General features: G+C 34.3%; 1 protein-coding gene across 3 annotated transcripts; it reads right to left on the reverse strand.

Moving 5' to 3' along the window:
* Positions 1 to 6,303: 6,303 nt before the first annotated feature.
* LOC105035634 (uncharacterized) lies at positions 6,304 to 11,863 on the reverse strand. Of its 3 annotated transcripts, none has more exons than XM_010911252.3 (6): positions 11,684 to 11,851; positions 11,120 to 11,200; positions 10,984 to 11,015; positions 10,189 to 10,430; positions 6,695 to 6,931; positions 6,304 to 6,604 (listed from the first exon to the last, which is right to left on the reverse strand). In XM_010911252.3, exons 2-6 carry the CDS (start codon positions 11,170 to 11,172, stop codon positions 6,584 to 6,586), a joined length of 585 nt encoding a protein of 194 aa, XP_010909554.3. In that variant the 5' UTR covers positions 11,173 to 11,200; positions 11,684 to 11,851; the 3' UTR covers positions 6,304 to 6,583. The 3 variants fall into 3 exon arrangements, with proteins under 3 accessions (XP_010909554.3, XP_010909555.3, XP_073117167.1); XM_010911253.3 differs by having other exon boundaries at positions 6,304 to 6,592; positions 11,684 to 11,843; XM_073261066.1 differs by lacking the exon at positions 6,304 to 6,604 and having other exon boundaries at positions 6,776 to 6,931; positions 10,185 to 10,430; positions 11,684 to 11,863.
* Positions 11,864 to 15,218: the final 3,355 nt, after the last annotated feature.

Below are 15,218 nucleotides of genomic sequence, written 5' to 3' on the forward strand. Positions count from 1 at the left end.
CTGTTCATATCAATGATCTGTGGTACCGCCCAACTGCCTTTATCAGCTTCTTTCTGCTTACTTTGTCTCTTGGGTACCTCCTAGTTTTGGAGTGTGGATGATTTAAATCGAGGGGGTTGTTACACAATCTAGTGCAGTGGCTGGTTTTGTAATTTGTACTCATGAGGGTTCTATGCTCATGGCGAGAGGTTAAAGACTGGATCATTGCACAGTCCCTCATGCAGAACTTATGGGTGCATGCTTAGGTCTTTATATTCTTCTGTATTATTTTTAAGCCTCCAAGAGTTTGCTTACAGGGAGATTCAGCTGTTTTTATTACGTGGATTGTTATTCCACGTCGTTCAAGTTTCCCTTCACCTTTTTTTTTTTTTTTTTTTTGATGTAAATGAGCTAGGAAAACCTAACTCAGAGATTTTGCATTCAATTAGAAGATAATTTACAGCATTTGTTATAATATATATCCACAAAATAGAGAAAAAGTATCAGCTCAAAATAGCTACTTTGTAAGTGAAGGAAGCGGATTCACTTGTATATGAATAGATCGTCCGGCTTTCCATACAGCACTGAGTAGATGGCATCTCGTTTCAGGACATCTTGACATGGAAGAGATCATTCGCTAACTTTCAATTATTACATATTAAGAGGGTGATATTTTTCATTCCACCAGGGGACTATTGCCATCCAAATCTGGCTAGATTATTGGCCGCTGATGCAGCTAATGTTTCTTTCCCAGACATGCCTAACCTTTCATCTTAACCTTTCCCAGTTTTCTTTCTACCTTACCAGGATCCCAAGGTTACTCTTTCGTGTTTCATTGGTACGTCCTCTTTTGGATTTACCTTTCCCAGTTTTCTTTCTACCTTATCAAGATCCTAAGGTTACTCTTTCGTGTTTCATTGGCGCGTCCTCTTTTGGATTTCCATCTGGCTTAATTGGTTGCAGCTATGTTGGTGTGCTCCTACTATGTGCTAGCCTATCCGTTGCTATGTTTCAACTGTCAGAGGACATGTTACTTTCACTGTTACACTCAGATGTTGTTTTCCTTTTCCTATTACTGGTTTTCTTTCAGATTGTTCATCCTACATTACCATGCTTCCGGGTTTCCAGTTAAGGCTGCGGCTGCCATACACTTCTTTTGTTTATTCTTATCTCTTCAGGGCTTTCGGTTTCTTTCAGAACTGTTATAAGAGCTTCATTGCTTTTGTTGGATCTCTTATTTTCTACTGTTCCTTACTTCCTTGCCACTGTCTCATGCTGGCTTTTTTTCTTTAACAACAATATATCGTTTCGTGAAGAGCTCCCGTCAGTCTTGTGTGCTACAGCCTTCCTAAATTAATCCTTTGGACAGGATTATAACTCTGTGCTTCTACGTTTATACCACAAGGGATCTCCTTTTATTACCATTTTCAGGACTTTTGTTGCTACAGGAGAGTCTTATGGCTTTCACTACTCTTTTGTTCTGCACTCTTCAGTTTTATATGTTGTATGGCTTTGTCTACTCCTCTTATGTTCTTCACCCTTCAGTTTATGCTATACAATGCTGTTCATACTGTTTATTGCTCCCAAGGAAAGCTGTGTGATCCTCTTACAGTGTTGGTCTTCCTGTTTACTGCTTAAGAGGAATATGCTCATAAGTTCGTTGCAGTCATATATCAACTCTCTGTTCTTTATATTTATTACAGCTGTTTATTTTGGAATCTCTGCCAGTTATATCTCTGGAATTCTACTCTCACAACGTAATTGAATGGTATTTCATCATCCATGATGTTCCATCACTGATTCCTGTTGTACTTTCATACTTAGATGGGTGCATTGCTCTTTGGCTGTTGAAGCTACCTTCTCCCTTCCACCACTCTATAATATAGAGCAGCTATTATTTTACGTGGGCTTCTCTACACTTCATGTTGGGGGCACTTCTTTACAATTCATGTTGGAAGGGTATTTTTTTTTAACTTTGCCTTTGCTTTGTTTTATGTATTTACTTCATGGTCATAACTCTTGTTCTCTTTTCCGTCTTCATTGACCGCAAGGAGTTTTGTAACTATAACTGCTCTTTATATCTCAACCGTTATCCAAATTGGACAGAAACCTAATAACCTGTTATTTCAAGCATAAGCTTGTTCCATGGCCACTCTGCCAATGCCTAAGCACCTCAAAACAATGTCGAAGTGACAAGCCCGAACAGTTTCAATCACAACACCCCACCCCACCCCCACACCTTCCCTCCCCTTCACCTTTTTTCGTTGTTTTTTTTATTTGGAAATGCCTTAATTCAGTTACATGTCATGACGAGAACAACATTGTTCTCCCTTCTATGGGGCCTCAATCTCTCTTGCCTTTTTAAGGTTAATGTTGGGACAAGCTGGCCAGAACAAGGCCTGAACTAGGTCCATGGCTTCCTTTCAGCATTTTCTTAAACTACCCTAGATTTGGATAGGTTTTTATTGCCGGTATTTTTCTGATTGCCAAGCAAGACCTGTTTTTGATGCCCGGACTACATGATGTTCATTTGTTTGAACAAAAAAAAAAAAAAAATCAGTTTCTTTTACAGGCCATAGTCATTTTTATTTCTATATACAATAAAACATATTATTAATTTAAATTTTTTGCTTGTTTACCCTTTTAAATATTCATATTTACGTGAATATCTTTTTCAAATTGATATTTATATGTATATCCTCATAAAATACTTATTTTACAGGTATATCCTTTTTTTTCCTCATATTTTTGCATATATGCCCACATCTTTTAATGCCGTTAAAAAATTAATGATTTAAATTTAAATGACAAAAATAGCTTTATGGATAGACATGTAAAAAAAATAATAATAAAGATATATATATAAATAACAATTTCATGAGGATATTCATGTAAATTTGAATATTTAAAAGGATATATACGTAAAAAATTCTAATTTAATTTTTATCTAGATGGATTCAGACCCTCTTACTCTACAATGTAGTAATATATTACATGATATAACAACATGATGACGATATTATATAATATTTTATATATTAAAATACTATATTATATTTTATTTTTATACAAGATGGGATGATTATGTCCATCTTATAACAATATGATATACCTTATACACTTCACAAAGATATCTTCAATAAAAATTTTTAAAATAAAATATAATAAGATTATAAATTTTTATTGTTACATAATGTATAAATCTACAACAATATCCATTCTATGCAAATATATAAGCTATTCATCTAATATCGATTTAGATACTTTTCTTAAAAGCATATTATTATACATTAGAGAAATATGGATGGTTACCATTTATTTATATTTTAGATAAAATAATTTTGATCTATCGTTTGATAAAATGATCATTTTATCTATGTAAATTAATAAATTAAGTAAATTTATTAATTTAATTATATATGTTAATTTTTCTCTATTAGAATAAAGAAAGCATTAATAAACCAAAAGAGGTGTATTTATGTTAAGAATTTTTTGCATATATATTTTTTCAAATATTCAAATTTATATGAATACCCTTATAAAATTACTATTTACATATATATTCTTATAAATTTTTTTTTGCATATCTATCCATAAAGATATTTTAGTTATTTTAATTTTAAATCATTAATTTTTAACGATATTAGATGATATATGTACATATGCAAAAAAATATATTTTATGAGGGTATACAAATAGATATCAATTTGAAAGGATATTTATGTAAATTTGAATGTTTGGAAGGATGTATATGTAAAAAAATCTTATTAATTTTAAGGTGCATATCTAAAAGTGCTATGATCACAAACAAATTTTTAAGGATGCATTTAGGAAATCCAACAAAATCGGACATATTTCCTATTGGATTCGAGAAGTAGACAGTTTATTTGGATAGGATCCAGATCCACCTCATACCTCTCTAGCCCAAATCTTTTCTTTCCTGGTCCACAGATTGAATTTACGCTCAAACTAGAATGGATCTTTAGAAGCAGGATCAAGATTGTCAGAGATGAAAAGTGCCTTTAAGGTGCTTGGGGATCCAGCACCTTGCGACGAGAGATGCAAGAAAAGCGCTTGTTTGAGTGAAGGCGCTAAAATTAAAAAAAAATAAAAAATATGATATATAAATAAATAATAATTAGAGATAATTATTATAATATAAATTATCATATAATTAATAATTTAAACATAAAATATATATATATATAACAGTAAAATTATTTAACTAGTTCAAAATAAATTATATGATAATAAGCCATAGATAACTCTAAATTCATGAATGAAACAGAAAATATAACCAGTCCTAAAATTCATCAATGGAGTCTCATAAATAAAATAGAAAATAAAAACAATCCTAAAATGAAATCATATAAATGAAACAAAAAAATAAATATCCCTAAGACCTACAGTTTATCAATGAAATCATCATATTCAATTTCATTTGCATAGTTATCGTCTCTTTCATCTTCTCCTCCTCCATTGGATTTATATCCTTCAACATCTTCTTTTGTTTCATCTGAATCAACTTCTATCTCTCCAAGACTAACTTTACTATACTAATTAACCATTTTATCTCCTGTTAGTAATAAAGCTAAGAAATTAAACGAATAGCCTTTTAGATTTTTTTATATTTTTCAATCATTAAAAAAAAAATCGTAAAGTTCATTGAAGTGTCAAAGACAAACGCCTCACCACGTTGAAAAAATCCTAAAAGGTGCCAAAGATATGCGTACGAGTGAAAGAACATCGTCTCAAGTATCAAGAGATGATGTCCCCTTCTGACCTCATCTGAGCGCCTAAGGCACACTTTTTGGCACTTTTGATATCACTGAGTGGGACAGGCCAACAGACATGTTTCCCGCAAAAAATCTAACCAAATCTTGCAGGAGTTTTCAAACAGATATTAAGTTTGATAATTCAATATACAATAAACTGATCTATCACAAGTTGATACGACTTATGTCGGTTGCCAGAATTTACATAATATTATAACAACTGGCATATCAAATATCCGTTTGTCTATTCTTACAAGGACCATCCCCCGGTAGCTAACAGCCAGTATCTAGTGACATTTTAGACAATGAGATGACAAAGAAGTATATTTATTAATTTATAGTAAATGTGATAATAGATCTTATCCTTTCAGATCCACAACATCTATCTGGATATCAACCAGATAGCCATTTGTAAATGATCCACCACAAGAAAATGCTATGAATATGAATCAAAAATACACAATTATTATTCACATATCAAATTTTATAAATTTACATCTTCACCTAAACTATTCATATCTTTAATTTGGTGGGTTTCTTGAAACACTTATTGCAGGAGAACTATTAGAATCTAATAAGAATTATGCGCTTTCCTCATTGCAGGAAAACTATTAGAATCTAATAAGAATTATGAATTTTCCAATTTTGTACTTTGGACAATCATTTGCTTACTTCAGAAAACTAATGAAAGAAAGCAGGAAGAGCAGTATTTTAAAAGTATTCTTCCCACAAAGTTCATATCATCTAATTTATATCCATATCACAATTTTATTCGATCCGTACCATATGTACCCATATTCATAAGTGCCCCAATAAAAGCAGGTACATTCCACCTTTTGTCAGATTAATATCCATATCCATGGCCGCCAGATTTAAACAGATACAGATATGGATATACTGATGTGAAATCTTTGTTCGATCCATTATCAACCCTAGTGAAACTTAATCCATCCTTGTTGACCACCAACCGATATATCCAAGTGATCCAATATCTTACTACAAGCATCCCACATGCTGAAAAACTTGGTCCACTTAGGCTCCCTAAACTTTTTGTGGTAATTGAATTACTCGCATCTATTAGCCATCAAAGATGAGGAAGAAGCTCTAACTCCTCGTTCAGATCTTATTTCCCTTTTCATCAAACAAATATGCATGTACATGCAAAAACCCATACAATCCACCACCAACTTATTTTTGCTCAGCCTGCTAGACTTGTACCACCAATGAACGAGACAGAATAACTACCTACCACTGCATACATGAACAATATCCATTGTTTGAAAAATGAGCACTTTACACCTCTAGTAAGGACACCAAGGAAAATTGAGGTGAGTATGCAAGATACTAGATCCATTAGTACAGTATTAACTTTTCCATTTTTTCCAAGCAACAACGAAACAGAACCAACCACTTAGCACTTGCTTTAGTGAGAACAAGCAATGACTATACAATCATGAAATTAACAATGCAAATTCTCCTGGAACATGTAACACGATCATAAATAACCAATATCCTAGCATGAAATGAAAATATGTAAAGGCTTGACAGATGAAGAATAGGCCATATTTATATTAGAAATACAGTATGTGGGTATTACGATAATTACTGGTTTTGTTCACATGCAGCTGAAGAAATCCAATTTAGTCAGTCAAAAAGTTTTAACTAACCAATTTGATAACATAGACCAGTTCAGAGATGGCACTGATATGCATATATCAGTCACAATTGGACAAAACAAGAAGCTTGAATTCCTACTCATTGCAAGTTTCTGACAGATCCATTCTAGAGAAATGCTAAACTCCCAGACTTTCCTGGCTGTCCTCCTGGTGCTACACCTTCTGCATTGGCATCTAAATGCATGAGTAGGGGATGAAGAACAAGCAACATGAGAGAAATCACAGCAATGATGCTTTCAATAGGAAAAAGGTGGAAATACTTACTTGCATTGGGAGGTAAAGTTTGAACTCTGGTGGGAGCTCTTCCTCTGAGTAAAGACGATCAGAGAAGTAAATTCTTCTCAGGCGGCAGTTTGCATGGACCTGCACACGGAGTGTCTCAACATAGTTGGTACCATATGCTCTTCTTGTAAAATCAGCAAGGTTCCATTGAATATTGTTCCATCCATCTTCTAGCTTCAGAGGCATGGTGCAGATGAATGGCTTGACCCGTGTAACAGACTGCAAAATAAAGATGTTGGGAGTCAGAAAGGTGTCTAGCTTGCTTTTGATTGTCTACAATAACTACAACACAATCATATTCTGAAAAATAGGACCCAAATCTTTGTTCATTCAACAGCAATAACCATCCATTTTCACGTGGTGAGGAAAAATGGAAAACAGAATGCAGCTCTTAAAAACTTTGCATGAAAATATTGAATGTTGAGAATACTGGAATAAGGAAGCTATGGAGAGGGCAGACTGCAGGATCCATTGCTTGTGCTCCCAACCAACTCAGTGACACAAGAAATGAATCAACAATTCTGAATCCACTAACCCTAACAGTTGTAATAGAATAAGGAAGGTGAAATCAGATATTTGGGCATTTGATTGCAGCAGAAGATGGTGGAGTATAGTAATGTAGTTCATCATGGTTCTGTAAATTATATAAGATGTGGTTTTTGAGAACTAACAATTGATGATAGACAAATTTTCTGATAATTACTAGAAAGAAAAAAAAAAATAAAAATTAACTAAACATCCCATCAATACCATAACTTTAACTGCCTAACCTTCTCCCAGCTATTTAAGGCTGGATCTATAAACCTCAGTTGCCAATTATTTTCCAATTATTCCTATTAGAAATACTCTTACTATGAAAATAAAAACCTCACAATAATATATATTTCCACTCATGAAAAAGATTAATCATTTAAATCCAAGTGATAAATGCCCGGTTTCCCCTATCTCCAACAATCAACTCAAGTTCTAGAGGTAACTACTAAATATGATTACATACTTTCAAGAAACATCAAAAAATTTACATCAAGAAACCAAGGTGTTTGGAAATCAATATCCTCCATGAGCTTACAAGGTTGATCAATTATCTCGTCATCAATATGCAAGGCTATTGTTGTCATATACACCATGTGGTAATACATGAACATAAGCTCAATTATGGTTAAGAATTGTACCAAATCTCAAGATTTTAAACTGAACAATTTTAACATCCTGAGAAAAAAAAGGGTTTCTAATTCCTAACCAACCTATCAATAGTGGTGCATGGGCACAAGTGAATATAACATATCCAAGCATCTTATTCAGCAAGAGAGAAATTGGAGATACAAAGACATACAGAGAAAATAACTAAATTATATTTTTTAAAAAAAAGAAAATAAAACATTAAAAGATTGTTTCTTGAACACATATATTTCTCATCCAATCTTCAAATCAGCTCAAGGATATAAGAAATATGACATTTCAAAAATATCACCTTAATGATTCTCACCTTGAGTCAAAGATAATGTCTGACCACCTAGATTGATTCAAAAAAAGTACCGAACAAGACAACAGGTATGAACATTTTTGCTGCTTAAAAGCCAAACCTTTGCACTAGTGGACTTAAACCACACTATTTTGACAATCTCATAAGTGAACAGAAAAATAAGTAGCAAAAGAGTATAAAAATTCGAATTTCAAAACCAATTTAAGCATATCATTGATCACTATCTGAAGGTCAATTATAGAATGAACCACCCTTACAAAGGAACCATACTTTTGTTCTAGAACTTCCAAAAATGTCTCAACCAACCTTGTCATGAGTCCACTCAAACATAACACCAAACTTGCTCCCCTTGCTTATCTTTAGTTAAAGAAGTCATGTCAAAACAATCACCTTAATGAAACATCTTTCAATGCCACATATGTATCAACTCAAACATTGTTTAGTTGAAGGCTACAATTTTAATCCACAAAACATGTCTCCTTTCTCTGCTAACTACCAAATTTTCTAAATCAAAAAAGAAAAAAAAAACTATTTAATACGTAGATTTTTTGACTATTAAATTTCAATCTTTAATATGGCTCCACAATACCCTCCATGGAACCAAATAACAAACATGATTCCAAATTAGTATATCGTTAAAGGTCACAAAACCATAACCTTTTCAACATTTGGACAGGAAAAAAAAAATCTTATGCAACACATTAGAGACCTATTGTATAAAACATGAAACATGACCATCAAGCATTAACTTTGGGATAACATAATTCATCAGCATTAGTAATCATAATTGTAGTGTATCAATTCACTCTTTGGTTTCTATTTCATAACTCCAAGATAGATGCAATCAAACCTTGCATCCTCTTGCCACCATGTCAAGCCTTTTTCCCAATTAGATGAGCACTAAGATCATTCCCAATCATAGATTTGACTGAGCAATAAGTAAAAGATCACTTTCCTGCCAACTAGTCCTTCAAAATTCGAGGCAAACCCTTCACCAGCCAGAAGTTCCCTTCGCCAGGAATTTAAGATGAATATGCAAAGGCCAAATATCTACTTCAAAGACTGCTATTAGAATTTGTCAATCTTCAATGGTTTATTTTTGCCCCAAAATGAATAAAACCTTAAATTTTGATGGATTGTACTTTGGTTTTTGTAAACATAATGAATTGCCATTACAGCAAATTCAAAATGTTGACAAGCTCATGCAATTGATCATACCACATGTTACCATATCTAAGGACCAACCTTTTACATATTGCACCATCCTGGTAGGTAATTGACATGGCGCACAGGCTTGATACAGTACTATATTGACATAGTATAGGTGTTGTTCCAACTTAGCACCTTAACCATGTGTTGTACAAGGGCATACTGTGTCATGTTGTACAGTACTAGTAAGGTACTAATACCAAACCCTGCAACGAAATGTAAAACCTTGCCAAAGACAAAGTAGAAAAATATACAGACACATAAGTATTTTTATATACTACAATAATATTTGTGACAAAACAAAAACACTTAAGTCTATGCAAGCATGAAATTTTACATTCATGCATGATAGAGCATCTCACATACTAAGTCCTGACTGCCTAGTAACTAGCCGAGGTGAAAAATTAAATAACATACATGTAAATCCCTCTACCTCAACCTTTAACTATAAGAAATAAAAACAATAAGCCCAGCTAAACTAAAGCATCTTCTTAAATGACGTCCTCATCATATTTTCAGAGATCAATGACAATATAACAAGCTTTTACTGCAAATCATAAGAAACTACCTAGTAACGAGCAAAGTTGAACAATTAAACAACATAAACTTTCATATGCTACACTTTTGATTTCAAACAGCTGCAACAATTTTACAAATACACCAACAAGAAGTATCTCCAAATGCCTAACATACAATTTATCAACAAATCTATCCTCTCTGCCATATATTTTTTTCTAATAAAAACAACTGATCAAGCACTGAACAATTGGAAAGACTTACAGACTTGAAAATTTGAAGCTCTGAAACGACGGCGAACATTCTTATCATCCAACACTTGGATCTCAAACGTGAAGTATTTCTTAAGGTTCTTTACAATCATGACCAAAAATGGAAGCTTTATCCCAAGTGTTGCAGCAGGGTCAGCAGGACAGGTAATGTATGTTGATTGCACATTTGATCCAACTATTTCAAGAACATTGGATTGGATGTCATCATCCTGTGGTCTTTTGATTTGCCCATTGGCAACTGCAGAAATTCCAAGAAAGAGATTCAGCCTTTAGATTTCATATGTTCTAAAAAGCCTAGCAACAGATCCCAAACAAAAATCTAATTCATCAACAGCATGTTAGATATATTTCTAGTCACCAGGAAAAAATGAAAGATATAATGAATCCTAAAAAGGTATGTAAAAGATTCTGTAAAAACAAAATATCCTTAACAGTCAATATTTTTGAACAACTTATCCATTTGCAACACACCAAGGACCTTCAACTTAACAATTCTTCGGGATTATAACTATTATATTGCCATAAGTGTTGCAAGCAATTACATTGGTAATGCAAACTTATATTATAACTATTATATTGCCATAACTGTTGCGAGCAATTACATTGGTGATGCAAACTTAAACCTCAATCTCTTCACATAAACAGTGTATGCAAAAAAGTTTTCACAAGTACAACGAATAATTTCAACCAAGTTCATAACATTTTAACAGGAGGTTAAACTTGATGAAAAGTAACCCAAGATACAGATAAGTCACCCACTAGCAACAGCAGAAATAAGAAAAGCTACTCACTTTCTTTGTCCCATATCTGCAAAGGCTTGCTCCTGGTAAGTGTACCAAAAGAAATGAAATATATGTCAGATAACCAGCAACTTCAAACAGATAAACTTATCGAATATGAATGAAACTAATCAAGAAGACCACATACCCAAGACTGTAGAGAATGGATAAGAACCCTGACTGAAATGTGTTCTTGAACATATTTATTTCCGGATGAGAACAAGCACAGCTAAAGAACAAACAAAACCGAATCAGTACAATTTCGTCACCAGAGCTAGAAGAATCTCAATGATGCGAAGCTCGAATTTGATCATTTTCATCGTAAAATTCAGGGAAAAAAAAAATAGACTACTCATCGTCTCGGAAAGATTACCAGCAAAATTAGTGAACCGCCCTCCCAAAAAATAAACAAATTACGGAAGAAAAAAACAAAAAGCAAAAAAATCTGTACCATGGCTCACAATCGATCAATTCAAAATTTAGGACTGAAAAAGATATTTTTCAAATTACTGATTACGAACATAATTCATATAGATGAACATCAAAATAAAGAAAGATTTAATCTCAAGCGCCAAACTTACGAAGATTTATTTTAATATTGCTATATCCTCCCGAAAGATTTCTAAGAAATCACTAGAGTAAAACCCAAATATTTGTGATCAAAGAAACGGAAACGAGGAATAGAGATACCAAGCAAAACGGAAAACCTAACCTTTGATGAATCAAGGAACAGCGAAACCTCGAAGAGCCGAGATCGGGAAGGAGAACCCTAGAAGCCTGGAGTTCGCTCGGCCCTCCCTCCGAACCGTCTGGCTCGGAGGAAACCAGAAGATGACTGTGAATCGGGTCTGATGAGTTCGGTTCAGCTCCATTTGTAATGTAGTGCATGGCCGCTATGGCGTTTTACCAAGAGATTCATTGCGCACCGCGGGCAATGCAGAAAGTCCGACCTGGGCATCGCTTTACGTAACTAATCTATTGATCATCTTTTAATATATATTTAATATTTATAATTTTATTTTTTTATTTAAAAATTTTAAATAATAAAAATATTTTTATTTTTTAAAAAAATTATGATACCTTGTACCCATAACATTTTACGTACATTTAATCATAATTTTGACATAAAATATTATAATCATAATTTTTTTTAAAAGAATAAAAATATTTTGATTATTTAAAATTTTAAATAAAAAAATAAAACTATAGTCATTAAATGTACGTTAGAAAGTAATTAGATAAAAATATTTTTTTTATATTATGATATTCTGGATCATATTATAACATCCTGAACCATATTATGATATCCTACATATAAGAAGTCATAATTTGATGCAAGATATCATAAAATACCATAAAATATCATAATTTTTTAAGCTATATTATCATATCCTATATATAAAAAATCATAATATGTCACAGAATATCATAATTTTTTACAAAAGATAGAAGTATTTTTGTCATATAAAATTTTTAAATAAAAAATAAAATTATATATATTAAATATATATTGAAAAATGATGACTATGTGGACTAATCATATAAAATAGTATATTTATGTTAGATTTTTTATATTACCTCAGATGCGCAAAGAATTTATTTTTACTAAGAAGAGGAGGCTTGCAAAAATAATTTATGGCCCAATAGCCCAATCCAACTGGCCGTTGCTTACAAAGCATCTATATATATATATATATATATATATATATAATATATATATATATATATAAAATAAAAATAAAATATTAAAAATTATCTGTGATAAAGATAATAGTTGTTTAAGAAGTAATTCTTCAATATAAGGATTATACATTAACAACTGATATAGAAATTTTTTTTTTTTTTTTTTTTCTGAGTAAGTGGATAAGCATTAGTACATAAAAGATAATGTGATGTATACAAACGATGGGCAAGTGATTAATATACAACCACCGCTGCTCGATGTAAAGACAAGAAAAATAGTAGTAGATATGGTAGAGAAGACTCTAAAGAAGTGATCCTATAAGTTGCCCGAGAAAACCTAGCAACCTAAAACAACAACATTAAGGAGAAGAAGAAATAGAAATAGTAATTACAAAAAAGATACAAAATTCTCCCTGGTCAGGCTGCTATTTTGTTGAAAATTGATCAGAACTGCAATATAGTAGCTACTCCACGGAGAACCTTGTACCAAGTCAAAAACACTAAAAGAGAGAAGAGCCGAAGATGAAGCCGCAATGTGTGGTGATGATCTAGCCAGAATTCCAAAATATAAAGAGAAAACAGTATCACAGGCAATGGATATGCAACATTAAAGCTATGCAAGAAACGTGTGCATGGAAGCTCCTTACCGCCATAAAGACCAACTGAAATTTTAGCATTGAATTGGAGAAAGAGAAATACTGCAAAGCACATGACTGTCTTCAGAAGGAAAGCAGAAGAAAAGCCTTGGTTAAGAGTAATGAGAAATTAATTCCAGCCACTGCATAAGCATGAACGAACAGAAACCTATTGGATGAAAGGAACTCCAAAGCATATGATGGATTAGTAAAGCATTAAGGATCAGTGCAAAAATAATTCTCCCACTTGAGCAAGAAGTAGGGGAACTCATATTCCTATGCCAAAGAGTCAATAAAGTCAATGTACCCTCAGAGGTTATAAAAAAATTAAGAAGTGAGCATTGCCAGCATGAAGCCCAAAGGTGCCAAATACCATTGCTGTAATGTTGTGTCATAGAGCGTGCCATCCTAGATGGGATAGACCGCTTGCAAAGGTAACAACAACTAATTTGGAGTCTATACAAGGGCTTAAAGGCTAAGCTCGGCAATCCACATCTCGTCATATTGTAAAATTTGCGCCAAGTGGGATAGCAGCATGTCTCCCAAGGCAAAGGAACAGTTGCCTAATAAAGCATATTTGGAAAGCCAATTGGTTCTGTTCCCGATAGGTATGAAAGATGTAACAAGTAGGGAACGCACTGATTGTAGCCATAAGGCCTTTGTAGGTAGGAAGCTTGGCAACTCTGCATAAAGAAGGATGAGTGATCCAAAGTATTGGGGCAAATCTACTAATCCCGATTTTGATCTCCACGATTCCAACTCGACAATAGCCGATCGATCGAATATATGACTCCGAATCGACAATAGCCGACCGACCGAACGCACAATTTTGATGGAGCATCGGCCGAACTGACGACTCCGATTATTTATCAATCGATTGAACAAATATCATCGACTTATGGCCGGTGACCGACGATACAGCAGAATCATCAACTGATGACCATGCCTACTACCGACATATAGTCGGCTAATCTGCTCAATATACCTTAACCGTCACGAACGGTTACTGGCCGCACATCACGGCGCCATAATTGAGAAATTAATGACCCACTACGTGATTATGGCCAGACGATTTAGCATCATAAAATATGGGACCACGTCTGACGGTTACAAGAACCTCGTCTATAAAAGGGGATAAGGAAAACAGGGCTGATAAGCCACTTATGACCAGAACTCTACTACTCTGAATATTGACATCTACTGTTCACCAACTTTTCTCTCTAACTTAAGCATCGGAGGATCTCCGTCAGACACAAATTCGGTCAGTGCGGATGTTGTCTTGCAGATGTTCATTCCCGATGACAGACGACAGAGAGTTGGCCGCAACAGATTGGCACACCAGGAAGGGGGGAAGAGAGACAATATTCACCATAGCGAAAACTAGAGTCCAACATTCGACTGCAATTGGATCGATGAGATACTCTTCCCGTCGGAAAGAGGTTCCTCCCCCTCCTCCAGTAGTAGAACCTAGTTCCTCACGTCCTGTGATCACCACGGACGTCCAGATCGCTGCACTCGTGTAGCAGATGACTGCTCTTATGGAGGCGGTCAGAAGCCTCCAGCAGCAGCAGACTCAGCCACCATAGCCACCGGTAGAGCAATCGGTGGTGCAGTCGGTGCCATCTAGGCACAGCTGCCGTCATCCACGATGATCACAGTCTCCTTCACCAGAGCGACCATCTCGGCTCTCTCATCGAGATGAGCAGCGGCACTCGCGGCACTCTCGATGCGCCACCCACCATTCACAGCATTCCTCTCCTTCTCAGTTGGATCGAGCAAGGAAGGGAAAGCGACCGCGAACACCGTCTGCTTCCCCCTCTAACTCATCGTGAGGTTCCACCCTCAGAGTTTTCCAACGGCGACTTGATGATTATGAACGTAAATTTCAAGAGATCAATCACCAACTTGCTCAGCTTCAAGTGGAAGGTC

This window comes from Elaeis guineensis, chromosome 7, assembly GCF_000442705.2.
Source record: "Elaeis guineensis isolate ETL-2024a chromosome 7, EG11, whole genome shotgun sequence".
In the NCBI taxonomy this organism is placed as follows: domain Eukaryota; kingdom Viridiplantae; phylum Streptophyta; class Magnoliopsida; order Arecales; family Arecaceae; genus Elaeis; species Elaeis guineensis.

Bases quoted from the DNA above. Each gene is read 5' to 3' on its own strand.
- LOC105035634 (XM_073261066.1), bottom strand. From the start codon at position 11,859: ATGCACTACATTACAAATGGAGCTGAACCGAACTCATCAGACCCGATT. The intron at 11,016-11,119 runs GTATGTGGTCTT...TACACTTACCAG, and splicing joins TCCATTCTCTACAGTCTTGG to GAGCAAGCCTTTGCAGATAT. The intron at 6,932-10,184 runs GTAAGTCTTTCC...TTTATTTTGCAG, and splicing joins AGCTTCAAATTTTCAAGTCT to TCTGTTACACGGGTCAAGCC.